Genomic DNA, 14,052 nt, shown 5'->3' with positions numbered 1-14,052 from the left:
TGTGTTTCCAGTAGGACCAAGGAAGTGATTATTCCCTTCTATTCAGCAGTGGTGAAGCCACATCTGGAGTACTTGTGTTCAGTTTTGGGCTCCCCACTGCAGAAAGGATGTGGAGAAATTGGACAGAGTCCAGCAGAGGGCAACAAAAATGGTGAGGGACATGACTTGTAAGGAAAGTAAGGTAGTTGGGCTTATTTAACCTAGAGAAGAGGAGACTGAGAGGGGACTAAATAGTCTACCTGAACTACCTGGAGAGGGGTTTGAAAGAGGACGGACCTAGACAGTTCTCAGTGATGGCAGATGACAGACAAAGGAGCAATGGTTTCAAGTTGCAGCAAAGGAAGTTTAGGTTAGATATTAGGAAGAATTTTCTTACTAGGAGGGTAGCAAAACACTGGTTACCCAGAGAGGTGGTGGAAGCTCCATCCTTGGAGGTTCTCAAAACCCGGCTAGACAAAGCTTTGGCTGTGATGATCTTGCTGGGGAGGGTCCTGCCTTGAGCAGGGGTTTGGACTAGATGACCTCCTGAGGTCTCTTCCAACCCTAACTTTCTCTGATTCTCTGATTCTCTGCAGTGTTCATAGACTCAGCCAACCCAGGGAACAAGGGGCAAAAATCAGGGGGACAGATAGTCAGTTGATTGGTGGACAACCAATACCAGCTGCAGATCTGCTGTCTGAGAAAGGGACTGGATTTTGTTTTTATCTGTCCAGGCACTTCTTGCCACTTCCTCCTGCACATATGCAAATAGAGGAGAGACAAGAACAGCCCGGCTTACGTAGCTGCTGAAAGAAAATGTGTGTGTGTGCACGCACGTGTGTGTTTGTGCATGCATATGTGTGTGTTTGTGTGTGTGTCTGTGTAGATTATGCAGCTGATTAGCAAACCAGCTCAATGACTATCATGTCATCAAAGGATTTGGTGTTCAGTCAGATGGCAGGCACCCCCTTGCCACTCAGAGTCTTCATCTCATGAGAAATGCTTGCTGTGAGCAAAAATACGAATCTTCCTTAGCAATCTTATAATTCAAGTACACATGAATGGAGGAAGCCATGAATGAAATCCTCTGTTCACAACTTTTATTTATGCCTTGCTTTGTTGTTGTCACTTAATATCGCCGCAGATTTCTCTTCTAAATGTCATGACACATCTACCATTTTGTCCCAAATGCTTTCACTTTCACTATAAAAAAGTTTCTTGTTGAGATGCTGTTTTTTGACATTTTAGACTTCCAGAACCATTGCTGTGTAAGTGCATAATGAGAGACAAACCCGCTGTGACTTGGTACCAGTGTGGGCATTTCATATGTAGTACCCTTTGATAAAGGAAGGGATCAAAACTTCACTCTCTCAGATTGAGAGTGTTATCTGGACCTGCCTTCAGTTCTACCACACACTGTTTCTAGACCAGATTTTCCAGCTGGGAGCTTTCAGTATATAGGGTAAGCCCAGGCATTTTCAAAGTGGCTTCCAAATTCATGCAGAGTACAGTAGTTAGCCATGTTAGAATGAAGTCAGACAGAAAGCAGGGCAGGATGGCACCTTAGGGCATCTCTGTGGTGGAGATGGTGGGGTGGGGATGTTTAATTAGAGCAACTCCAAGAGCAGCTCTAATTAAAGCACCCACAGCATCACGTGTATTCAGCGTCCCACACTCAAAAATGGCAGCAGCAGCATTTGGACCTAAAGCTTGTTGGACAAGCTTTAATTTAAGAGTTAAAGTGGCCCTGCTGCCATTTTGAAGAATGGGGATGCTGAATAAATGTAATGTGGAGGCTGCTGGAGTATGTTAATTAACACACTTCAGCAGACTCAATTAATCAAGTCGGCTCTGATGCATGCTAATTAGCATGCATCCAAGCAGATACCCGGCACATGTATAGATGCCCTGAGAGACTAGCTGGTTCTGAGAGGCATAAGCTTCAGTAGGTGACAACTTACTTCTTCAGATGCTATGATGAAGTAAGCTGTTGCCTACAAAAGCTAATGCCTCTCTGAACCAGTTAGCACATAAGGTGCTGTCCTTCCCTGCCTTCTGCATAAATTCATACAGGAGCATCACATCCCTGGCAACAGAGAGCTTACAAGCCCACCTAGCCTATCTGGAAGGGCTGTTGCATAGAGAGCATTTGGGGCCCCATTCTGGAAATGCCCCTTTTTCACACACAGAGTAAATGCTATGGCTGTAACATAAATAGGTCTCCACCTGAATTTATTGTTGCAAACAAAAATCCCAAAAAGTGTCTGGGCTGGAAAAAATGGAAGGATTTTTTGTACATCTCTGATGTAGTTGAGATCTTTGTTACAGGGTGAGGAAACAATAATGACTGTCCTTCTCCACAGGACTTTTCAACAAAGGCATATACTGCATACTGCATGGCTTACTCTCCTCAGAAAGGTCAAGTGAGCTGACAGCAATTAAATGTCTGCAACTGGAGGATTGTCTTAGAAAAGAGAATTTTCTTCTGCCAGAAACACCAAGCCCTCTTCATCTATTTACAGCGCTCTAGTTTCAGCACTACAAGGGGCTATTGTGCATGCCAGTGCTTCCAGGAGTATGAGGCTGAGCCCAATGACCTCCAGCCAGTGAGCTCTCATTCTCCACAGCCTCATCTCTTCCAATTTTTGTGCCTATAGCTGCCTGTTGGATGGTGGGGGTGGGGGGTTACACTGTTCCAACTAGCTTTTGGAGCTAAAGCCTAGCAGAGGAACAGAGGAATCTTTTTGTGGTTTATTTGGAAGATGTCTTGATACGGCTGACAGACCTTTAAAGTACTGGGAGAGGAACTTTCCACTTACTATTTCCTCCACAATGCATTAATGCTGCTTTAAAGTAAGACAGATTCCAGAGGCTTTGCTCTAGAACGGTGATATTACTAGTGAGAACTTAAAGGAAAGCCATGGTTTCTTATGAAGCCCAATACACTCCCACCTGAGGCTTCCCTTCCCACTTAGCTGCTTATACCTTCCAGCATTTTGAACATAAGCACATACAGAGTCCCAGTGGAGAGATACAGACATAGCTTGCTGTTAAAAAGCCAAATAACCATTTGTTTTCTTTCAAGATTTCATGATCTGAGCAATCATTTTCAGCTGACTGCAACTCCAGAGGCTAGTCAGTAAGCTGGCAAACCAAGAGTTCCCATTACAAAGGAAGAGGGAGGAAAATGATTCGGCTCTGTGCCTTTTACAGGGCACGCAAGTCTCGAGAAACAGGCTGTAGAGCAGGTGATGATGGTGTCTGGAGGGTACAAATTGTTGTTGAAGACCTATTTTGCTTCTCTAAGTGCAGTTACACAAAGAGGCATGATCACACACTCATGTCTGTCTGCATGCACTTTTTATCTGCCTTTCCTTATACACATTATTATTTTCCTGCAAGATTTCTCCAGGAAAGTCATTACATGGCTGTACAGCATGAAAAAAAGAAACTTCCCGCCCCCTTGCTCCCTTTCTCAGTCTGACTGATTTGCGTACTAAACCTTAGAAGTGTCTAGAGGATGACACTTCTCTCTCATGGTAATATTTCAGGTTTCATTTTTTCTAGGAGGGTGGGGGGGAAAGGGGTGCCCCGTGTTGGAACGAAGCCAAAACCTTTCAACTGTTCTAACAACATGGCATTGTTTTGACACACTTTCTCACATTTACCCTCTTTGGTCAGATGTGACTAGAAAGCCCCAGACTTCATAAACCTTCTTGTCAAAAAGTCAGTTGGAATTGATACATATCTGCAAAAACATCAGCTTCAATGAAATAGCATATTTCAACACATTACATTTGTTGAAAGTAGCTGGTCTGGTTGTATCTAGTAAATGTTACAGCCACTTTCTCCGCAGGGGTGAGACACAAAGTGAATTTCCTGACATTAACACCAAAGCTGAGAACTCTTCAGAGGGAACAATTTATTCAACATGTTTGACCTCATTTCTGCAGATCGACTTTGATTATATAGGTTGTCCCAGTATTCCCCACACAGTTGGGTGGACATGTTTCAGTCTCCTTCACAGGCTTTTCAACACAACCACAGTTGCCAGCAGTCCCAGCATTGTTCCCAGTGTCTTCAGAGGCAGGGGCTGAGCGCTCAGCTCTTCTGAAGACCACACCACTTAGTTCAGCACTTTACTACAGATTCAAGTGCCACACTTTTAGCTCCCATTTTAAAAAATCTTGGTTCTGATATTGTTTCTGTTTCCTGATCCCATGTATCTCAAACTCTCAAAGGAATAAGAACTCATGGCAGAGGTGATATCTTTTATTAGACCAACTAGATTTTTGCAACAAAAAAAAATCTTTTCAACCATCTTTGTGAACCAATTGGAATAAAGAGAGAAAGAGACCAGCAACTCCTCTAGTATTTATGCAACCTCTTTTTTTTGCTGTTAACAAGTATACACACAAACACAATATTGTTTTCAAGGCATTTGTAGAAAAGAAGAGTGTTGTAGATATTTGTATTAATGTGTACTTTCATAAAGTTTTCCACTGTAAATGCTTATGCAGCCATCTTTGAAAGCCCTTTGAGAATGTGATATCCAGGTTGTAGTCATACTGGTCCAAAGGCAAAAGGAATCAGAACTTGTGGTAGAAATGATATCTTTTATTAGACCAACTAGATTTTGCAAAAAAAAGAATTCCTCAGTTGCAAGCTTTCAGGCACAAGAACCCTTTTTCAGGCATAGGAGAAAAGATTCATACTTTCCTAAGAAATATGAGCTTTCATTTCTACCTGCGAGAACTTTACAATCTTTTCTCCTATGCCTGAAGAAGGGTGCTTGTGCCTGAAAGCTTGCAACTAAATAATTTTTTTGCAAAAATCTAGTTGGTCTAACAAAAATTATCACCTCTTCCACGAGTTCTGATTCCTTTTGCCTCTAGACCAATATGACTACAACCTGGATATCAAAAAGGGCTTTCAAAGATGGCTGCATAAGCATTTACAATGGAAAAATTTATGCAAATACACATTAGTACAACTATCTACAACAGTCTTCCTTTCTACAAATGCCCTTGAAAACAATATTGCATTTGTGCTTATACTTGTTATCAGCAAATAAAAGAGGTTGCATAAATATCAGGGGAGTTGCTGGTCCCTTTCTCTTTTTATTCCAACTAGATCACAAAGATGATTTTGGCACTAATTCCACAAACTACTTGCCTGAAGGTATCAACTTCCCATTTCTCTCACAGAAGCACGCAAACACCCATCCTTAAAAATGCATGTCTCTTTCCTTCTCACACATTACTATGACCATTCCCAACCTGCACTTCTGTGCCCACTGTGCAGACCTCTGCCTCTTTACCCTTGTTCTGTTACAGTATGACACATGTATTTTCAGGATATGCTAAGCTGCCCCATATGTTATTGCAGAAAGACCTGCCTTCTGTTGGATGCTGAACTGTCCCCAGAGACCTGAGTTCAGAGACGAACAGTTAGACCACAGATGAAGCTGACACCTCCTTCAAGAGCTACAAAAAGCACATTTTAAAGAGGAAGCAGCAATAAGGAGCTTGCTAGCTAGTTGGGTTGTGGTGACAAACTTGATTTTAAAACCTTTTCCTCACTTAAAAAGAGATGCATATGATTGGGCCCTGGTCCTAAGAAGCTCATTTAAGTTGAGTCTGGCCATGTCCTCTCTCCAGAGTAAAATTTAAAATTCCTCAAAGTCTTCATCCAGTGGCTCTGGTGTTTCAACGCCCTCTTGATTCCAAGTCCCAGAGCTACAAGAGCAGAGGTACTGCCCTCCTAATGAATCCTTCAGCTTCATTCCACAGCTAGAAATCTTTGACTGGAAATAAAACAACTGCTCAGGTCACCGAAAGAAGCTTACTAAGGGGTATTTTCCCCCCAGCTTCCTCTTGTGAGCCATGTCCATGGGTAAGGTGGAATCAGACAATTTCACTAAGAGGACTGCCACCTGGAGCTACTAACACATTTACAGGATACCTGCTGGACTGAACAAAGCATTTATTGACTCAGCTGGCTGTACCAAACATGTGCCAAGCTATAAATAAGTAAAAGGGCACAACACTCGGTGGGCTCTAAGCAAAAGTACTTTTCTTTTTCATCAAAAGAAACAAGAACTAGGTACCTGACTGGTTCCAAGAGACGAGAGAGGTGGCTAGGCCATTCTCTATCCCGGAGCATGTCAATCCAAAAGAGACATTTTTGGATTATGGCCTCCTTTCAACTCTGGGATTTGGGGCATCCTTTTCCTCAGGTAGTTTCCCCCCAAACGACAGTCACAAATGTGGTTTTTCTCAATCCCCCTCCAAACCTCCAACTCCCACTCCTGCCATACTTTCTGGGCCAGAACAGTATAAACCGGTTGCTGCTATCACACCTTCTCAGTGAGTGAGGTGGCTGCTTGCCTCTGCAGGGAGTAAGGTACTCCCTGCATGGATAGGACAACGGTGGCTAAGCACAGAGAAAAATAAAAGCTATACTTACAGCACACAGAGCGCATACGCTGAAGGGATTGATTCACTGGCCCGTACGAGGAAGCTGCCATCCTTACCCACTTTGGAAAGCAGGTCCTCAGCCTTGGAGCGAGTGATGTTCCCATGATACCAGCACTGATCCATGGCTGGAGGTGGAGGAAACCTTAGTGACAACCCAGCAGTTAATATTCGGGAGCTGCCAGAGCTGTCTGTGTGTCTGTTTAACAATCAGCAGCTGCAGCTCACCAGCTTCCTGTTTCAATGGTACAGAGGGAAAGGAAACTGAGCTGAGGACAACTTCCTCAGAACTCAAAACAGCTCAGAGCGAGCGTGAACAGCCCTGCAGCCTCTGCTCCCCTTCAATATACTGTCGCTCAAGCAGTTAGCAGTCTGTGTCCCCCACAAGAAAGGACCACCCTGGGGGAACCAATTCTATCCCCTCACTTTGGGACAGATCCACAGATTCCATGGCATTTCCTCCCATTTACGGTGCTGTAACCAAAAGCTGAGCCAGGCCCTAAATGTCTCTATCCCTCCCCTTCCTTCTCACTCTCACTTTTTGCCTCTCCCTTTTTGTCTGCTGTAGGACCCCTTAAAAATAAACAGGAATATTAGAGCAAGATTCACTGTACCTCAGGGTCCTCAGGATGCTTCTGTCTTACTTGTCCTATTCTTGTCTATCTTCAGTAGCCCGACCCAAAATCCAGCTGGTCATCATATGGGACCTGAAGGAATCTACAAACTATGCCTTGCCTTCGTGGCAATAAGCTAGTCTCATAATTTTGTCCAGGGAACCAGTGACAAAAACTGCACATCTCACTATCACACAGCATCAGAGGAACTCAAAGGTAACTCATATACCAAAACCCCACAATGGGATGGGATAGAGTCACACTAAGAGGGAGACTAGTGCTTTCACTTCCCCTTTCTTTGTCTGCACATGGATTTCTGTCCTTCCCGTGGGCTCTCCTTACAGCATGCTCAGTGCTGATCTCCAAGGCAGCAAACATGACAACTGAGGGTGTGTCTATAGCAAGCAAGGAAACCATTGCAGGGGCACAGACCGTGTGACATGTTTTGTTGTCTCGCCTGTGCTTACAACCACTCTGTGCTTGATGGAACTGTTTGGCACATGTACACTTTGGCTCTAATTCAAAGCAGCTGGAAAGCCAGTTTAACCAGGCTGCTCAAGATTTTGATTACAGAGGGAAAGCCTTTGGATGGGGCAAAGTTAGAGCCTGTTCTAGATAAATGTTAGCCTCCTATGGCTTATGAAAATTGGTGAGAGAAGGGTACAGGAATCTCGGTTGTTGTGCTACGGCGTTCTGGTTGCCAGAAAGCCCCTTAGAGCCTGGATGGCATAATGTAATGGAACAGACTGAAGTTCCACTGGGGAATTCGACTGTTGCTGGGACAGGTCAGGATTGTAGGGGGTGGGAGGGAGGCGAGTTGTCTTGGACTGGGATCTGGCTTTCTGTTCCTCACAGCTGTGGTTGTACCAGTACAGTCAGAGTCTCCCAAAGCATCTGCCCTACTGTGTCCATTTTGCTATTGAGACTGGGGCTTGTGAGTAACTTCTAAACACAAGGCATAATATTATGTGGTGGAGATAGGACCACCAAGAGGACTGGCACAGCTGCAATGCTTGTGGTTTCTTGTCCATACTGAGGAGTAACTGTTTGTTGACCTCACTTGGCCCAGATCCACCACACATGTTTAGGTGCATGACTCTCATTGACTTTGATGGAAAGTAGGAGTTAGGTGCTTAAATTCCTTTGTGTATCTCAGGTATCCAGGTTGTAGCTACAATGGACTAGAGGTAAAGTTAATCAGGACGCATAGTAGATATCTTTTATTAGACCAACAAGATTTTTGTAAATCTTGTATATCTCAGCTCTTGTGCCATGGCAAAGGGCTTTTTGCCTGTTTTAAAGAGTGTCTGAGTGTGAGAAAGAGTGGTTACAATTACTTTTTCAATCCTGCATATAGTAATGTCCTGCCAGCTCCTGTGTTGGCTTCTCAGGACCTTCTAAAGTTTCTACTTGCAGTAGCTCTTCTGCACTATTGCTGCAGCAGGAAGCACTACAGCTCTGAATGTCAAGGCAACAGTAAACCACTGGTTGACATAACAGCAAGGAAACTTCCATATGGTGAAGATATAAGCAGACACAGAATGAGGGGGACTGACAAACAAGCCTATTTTTGCCAAAGTGAAACTGTCTTATATTAGAGGTTCTGATGATTTATTTTAAGTTCCAGGTACTAGAAAAGACATAAGCTAAGCTCAAGCTGTTAAATGATCAAGTACTCTCTTGTTTAATGCTACTCTTAAGAAAACAAAACTCTCCTGCAGCTAGGTTCAGTGTTCAGAGCCCTCAGAGCAGTCCTGTGTGCTGGGACTTCCTTCAAATGTGTAAATCCCACAACCAGCTGTGTAGCACCCCCTCCCCCATCTCAAACATGTAGAGAAGATTGTGTTCTAGACTCACTTGTTCAAGATTTCACTTCTAGCCTCACTGGTCAGATGTTTAGGGTGTAGATTCCACTGACAGCGCAGTTCCAAATGGTTAGATGATTCCTACTGCCCTAAAATAAACTGCAGCATGATCCCTGCTGGCAACTGGATAAGACTACATCCAAAGAGACTGGAGCTGAGTTCTCATGGTGCTATGGTCTGACTCTTATTACACTGGGAAAGGAATAAAACTGGATTCCCACATGATTAGTGCATGTGGATTCAAGGAGTCTGAAGCCTGATTTCCAAAGGATAAAGCATGAGCTTTGCTGCCTCAACAAGAAGTTTGCAGTCCACTTGCTATTGCTGATAGTGATGTTGTTTTCAGCAATTAAATTTTCTCCTAAATATGTTTGTCCAGGTAGGTCTGCTGAATAGGTCTGATGAGCTAGTCTAAGGAAAGAAGGAATTATAGGACAGTTGTCCTCTGCTGCTTGTCTAGCAGAGAACTGGCATTTTATCATATGAACAGAAGTGGTGGTGTTGTAGTCATTATGTTACATTGTACTACACTGAAGGTGACATTAAAGGGCAGAATTCACCACTTGCAGTGAGTGCTTTCTATCTCTGCTTGGAACAGGAGATTTTGAGGTACACAGTAGCAAGTGTATCTGCTGGGACCCCCCTAGTAACATACAATACTAAAAAATGAGGAAATCTCAGTACGAGACTCCAAACCAGAAAGGCAGAATTCAGGACCCCACTTTTAGATAACAGCAGTGGCAGCAATATTTAATTTTAATTTACTTGAGAGAATGAGGCCACAGCTTCATGCTAGATAATCAAATTTGAAGTCTTGGCTGCCTACGGACAAAGCTATCACATTATTTCCAAGTGTGGGGGTGTTATGCCATCTTGTCTATTAGCAGTTGCAGAATGCATATGTTAGATGAACTGTGTTTGCAGCTGCAGTCAAGCTAGGACTGTCCAAGGTGACTGTGAACACACCAGTATGCTGGATAGGTAGACAAGCACTGTTCATATGATCAGTCAAAATGCAGAACACTACTGACTCAAAGAAAGAAAACTCACCAACCCTGGTTGAGCAGTTCATTAACCCTGGGTATCTTACCTATTCGCTGCCAGTAGATGTCATTGAGCTTGGACAGCTGAGAAGTGCCCAGAGAAACTCTCTCCATCATGATGCAGAAGCATTTCACAGTGGTATTGCCAAGAGAAGATAAATCAGCGAGCAGATTCTATAGCAGAATGCTTAACTTTGCCAGAGTCTAAAAACAGGCATACCCCCAGGTCAGGCATTAATAGCATGCTGTTGGCCTCACAGGGACATTTTTGGCTTCTGGCCTATATCTGAGAAGAGATGAATATATTGCAACATGTCATATGAGCTGCTTCTCACTTTTCAGCTACTCTAGCCCTACATGCTAATGAACTTGCAGCCTGGGGAGAAGAAAAGAATGAGAAATTGAATATTTATTCAGGGTGGCCGTACTTTGCATCCCATCCTGTGCATAGGGTGACTGCTCCTATAACAGGAGCCCTTCAGCAAAAGTAGAGAAGCATGAGAAATCAAGTGAAATCAGGAAGCCTCCTTTTTTAACTGCTTCCAGATTTCTCACAACATTGCTATCCTCCCCTGCTAGACACATAAGCAACAAGCAAGTGACAGAGGCACTTGAGCACACAGGCAATCCTCTTGGCTGTGCTTGTGAAAGCCTGACATGGGCCCACATAGCCACTGTTTTTGCTGGCATGGAACAATCCTACCAGCAGAGCCCTGAAAAGTGCATATTTTGTCTCATTAATAAAGCAAACATTGGTTTGCCTTGGAATCATTATGCACAAGTGCACACACATGGGAAGTTTATCTTACAGCAAATAGCCTGGACTGATCTTTATGCAAAAGCCTGTCCTCATTAAAACTTTTACCTCTCTCCACAGTTCTACCTCTGCCCTCATCTTCCCCTGAGACTCCTTATCTCTTCCTTATTCCTTGTTCACTTCTGGTTACTCCTTAGGTACTCCTAACAAAATGATCTACTTTCAGTTCACCACATATGCCTTTAGTAGTCTCTCAAGTTGTCTCCTTAAAAAAAACCCTGCCAGTCCCATCTACTCCCCAAAGCTCTCCAGCTCAAATGTCCTCACATCACTCTCTAGAGTTTTATTTCACTAGCATGACACTTGGTACCTTGACAAGCTGGATGAAGTATGGATGAAGCTGTTTGGCAGGTCCCACTGCCTGGCACACCAGAGACATTTTATTAGAATGATAGTCAGACTCTCTTGCTAGACTTTCAAGCAGTCTCCAGACTTGGATAGAGAGACAATTTCATGGCCTACTCCTGGTATTAATAATATATTCCTGTCTCTCCTTTCCAGACAATAAATTTGACATTCACACTAGTGACAATGCTTACTGGGCCTGACTGCAGTTCTACCGCAGGCAGCTGAATCACGCAATGCAAGAGAAAGCAAGGAAAGCAAGATGGGAGGAATAGATGCATCAAAGGGAAGGTGAGGGGTAAAAGGTCCAAGAAGTTTGGGTATTATGAGAGGACTATCCTGAATTAGATAGGATGGATAAAGGTGAAAAAGCTACAGAAAGTATGACATAAGAGAGCAATTTGACCACAGCATCCTGGCTTCCCTCAAGCTGAGAGAGCAGGAAAGTCAAAAGATCAAAAAGAGCTTCTAAACAAGTAATGCAGAAAGAGAAGATTTCAGGGGCAAAGGTGTTTTGTGGGGGTAATGATGACATGCCTCCAAAATGTGGGGGATAATAATGATATCCTTTCCAGCACTGCTCTTGATGGAAAAACATCTCAGGCAGCCTATCTAAGTACTGGTAAGCATGAAATGGCTACTATGTGTGCTCACATAACCCCTTGCCTACCAGTAAATTTCTCTAGGAAACAGTCGGTGTGAAATGTGAAAGGTGCCACACAAAAAATCACATTTGCTTGTAGTACATGGCAGCCTGATTGGAAACAGTGGAGGAAAGCACATGTAAAAAGAAAAAATGGAGAAAAACACAAATCTATTTCCAATAAATTTAATAAATATTGTCAGCTATGCATGCAACACTATAACAATAAGAGCAGGACAAAGTCAGAGAATATAGGCCTTTTGCTGACAGATGAGTAGAAGTCAAATTGAGAGTCAACTAAGGTGGCTTACAGATGGGTACTGAAAGGTTTGTCAGTTGGGGCTCAGCACTGTGCTGGAAAAACTTGTTTCAGTGTGAACATGAGGAAGACTATCTTCTCGCATTGCGATTTAGTGCCAAACTCAAAGAGGCAGCAGAACAAAGGTGAGCCATCTGGACCCTGGCCCAGGTACTGCATATCTGAGTAAGCACATAAACCCTTACAGATGATGCTGGGTTCTGTCCAGGTTGCTGGATCTAAGGGACACTTGTTGAGATACACTCCTAAGTCTCTCCGTCCAGTGGGGTCTGTTGGATGAGTATAGAGCACCCAGCTGTCTTGACACCCTGACTTCCCATCAGTGGGACATGGAAAGTCTATAACACTCCCGTGACAGCCATGGGGTGGTTCCACCAGCTTTGCTATCTGCTGACTACTTTCAAAATCTATCCCATGGTTGTAGCTCACAGCCTGGACTCTGGCACCTCGGCTGCTTCTAGCATTGCAGTACAGCACTCTCTCTCCACTGATGTGCACTTCTGTGACCTGGCACTCCACTGCACTCTCCTTCTCCACAAAATTCCCCAGCGTCCAGGTCTTCCCATGGTCAGAACTGACAAAGCAGAAGGCGTGGGGGGAGGGTGTTTTCCCAGGGTCAAGTATTCGATAGGCATAGGCAGGAATCACTAGGTTTTGTGACTTGTTGGACAACTGCAGACCGTGGCCAGGTCCCACTGCAAAAGTGGCCCACTCTTTGTGTGTGGTGTTAATCACAGAGTTAGTGAGATCCTTGGCTGAGCTCCAGGTGCATCCACTGTCAGTGCTCATGACATGGCACAAGCGTACCAGGTTGATTTTTGTCTTGATCTGGTGCATTTCAGAGATTTTTCCTGGGATGGCTATAAAGAACAGGAAAAGGGTCCCAGTAACCTTATCATACACTGGACATGGGTTCATGGATCGGTGCCCCTCCAGCTGAGCACTGAGAATGGTCTCCATTTTGTTCCACTGCCATGTGTGAGTATGAAAGGGGGACAAGACAGGAACACATTGTTAAAATAAATCATACTTTGATTATAGATACAGACCAGAAACGAGAGACAGAGATCAGGGCATTGGTCTATCCTCAGTGTTGCCATTGACCTTCTGTATTACTTAGAAAACTTAATAAAGTAGCCTGCTTTTCATGGATCCCAGGGACCCAGAGATCTCACTGAAGTTACTGAGATGTCTGTGTGTAAGGAGTGAGGTACCCAACACCTAGCTACACCAGCCTGTCTAGTCACATAGCAAGTCAGTAGCAGAGATGGGACAGACCTGTCTGTCTAATTATCCTTCTTTTGCTTAAGTATTATAGCACACAGTACGGCCATGTTTATACTAGCTGTGCTGCAGCTAGAAAATTATTACCAACCTTTTGGCTCAGAATGAAACTGTAATAGAAGCTCTTGGCTTCTAATAATAATAATCTAATAAGATTATGCAAATTAATGTTTATGTAATGACTTTCTGATTGCTCATTTTTTGCCAATGTCTTTACTTAGTACACTTAACCAAGATCTTCTTTGGTGTATTTTTATATTTTATTTTTTAATAAGCTTCAGCACACAGACAGAAACTAGTGAGTCTCCTAATGACCAGCTGAGTCCTAGCTAACTGAATTATTCTGAGGTTACATGAAGCATTATTATAAATGAATATTTATACTGCAGTCTTCCTAGGCAGAGACAGCTCTCCCTGAAGAGTTTACAGTCTAACAAGGCATGTATGAAAGATTAGAGGAGAGAGATGGAATGATTTTAAAAAAAGTAATGCATTTGCAATTGCTAAAAATAATTATAAATAGTGTCACCCACCATCAGCCTCCAGCAAACTCTCTGCTATTAAATGGCTGATTATTTAGTTAGTCAATTCACTGGGGTAGACTGCACACACCAGTCAGCCTTTACACTCAGACATGGGGTGTAGCAGGTCCCAACCACCTTTTAAA

General features: G+C 43.5%; 2 protein-coding genes across 6 annotated transcripts in view; both read right to left on the bottom strand.

The window, feature by feature from the left end:
• Positions 1-6,669, bottom strand: part of INPP5D (inositol polyphosphate-5-phosphatase D) — an 82,479-nt gene extending 75,810 nt beyond the window's left edge. The window contains exon 1 of the mRNA XM_019542885.1: positions 6,448-6,669. Coding sequence (XP_019398430.1) covers positions 6,448-6,581 — 134 coding nt within the window. The 5' untranslated portion in view covers positions 6,582-6,669. The remainder of the gene's footprint in view (positions 1-6,447) is intronic.
• A 5,283-nt stretch (positions 6,670-11,952) lies between these two features.
• Positions 11,953-14,052, bottom strand: part of NEU2 (neuraminidase 2) — a 50,657-nt gene continuing 48,557 nt past the window's right edge. For all 5 annotated transcript variants that reach the window (XM_019542882.1, XM_019542880.1, XM_019542883.1 and 2 more), the window contains one exon: positions 11,953-13,070. In XM_019542882.1, the coding sequence (XP_019398427.1) occupies positions 12,126-13,070 (945 nt within the window). In that variant the 3' untranslated portion in view covers positions 11,953-12,125. The remainder of the gene's footprint in view (positions 13,071-14,052) is intronic.

The sequence above is a fragment of the Crocodylus porosus genome, unplaced genomic scaffold (assembly GCF_001723895.1).
Source record: "Crocodylus porosus isolate Cpor-Errol unplaced genomic scaffold, CroPor_comp1, whole genome shotgun sequence".
Taxonomy (NCBI): domain Eukaryota; kingdom Metazoa; phylum Chordata; order Crocodylia; family Crocodylidae; genus Crocodylus; species Crocodylus porosus.
This window is presented reverse-complemented; position numbering and strand designations above follow the sequence as displayed.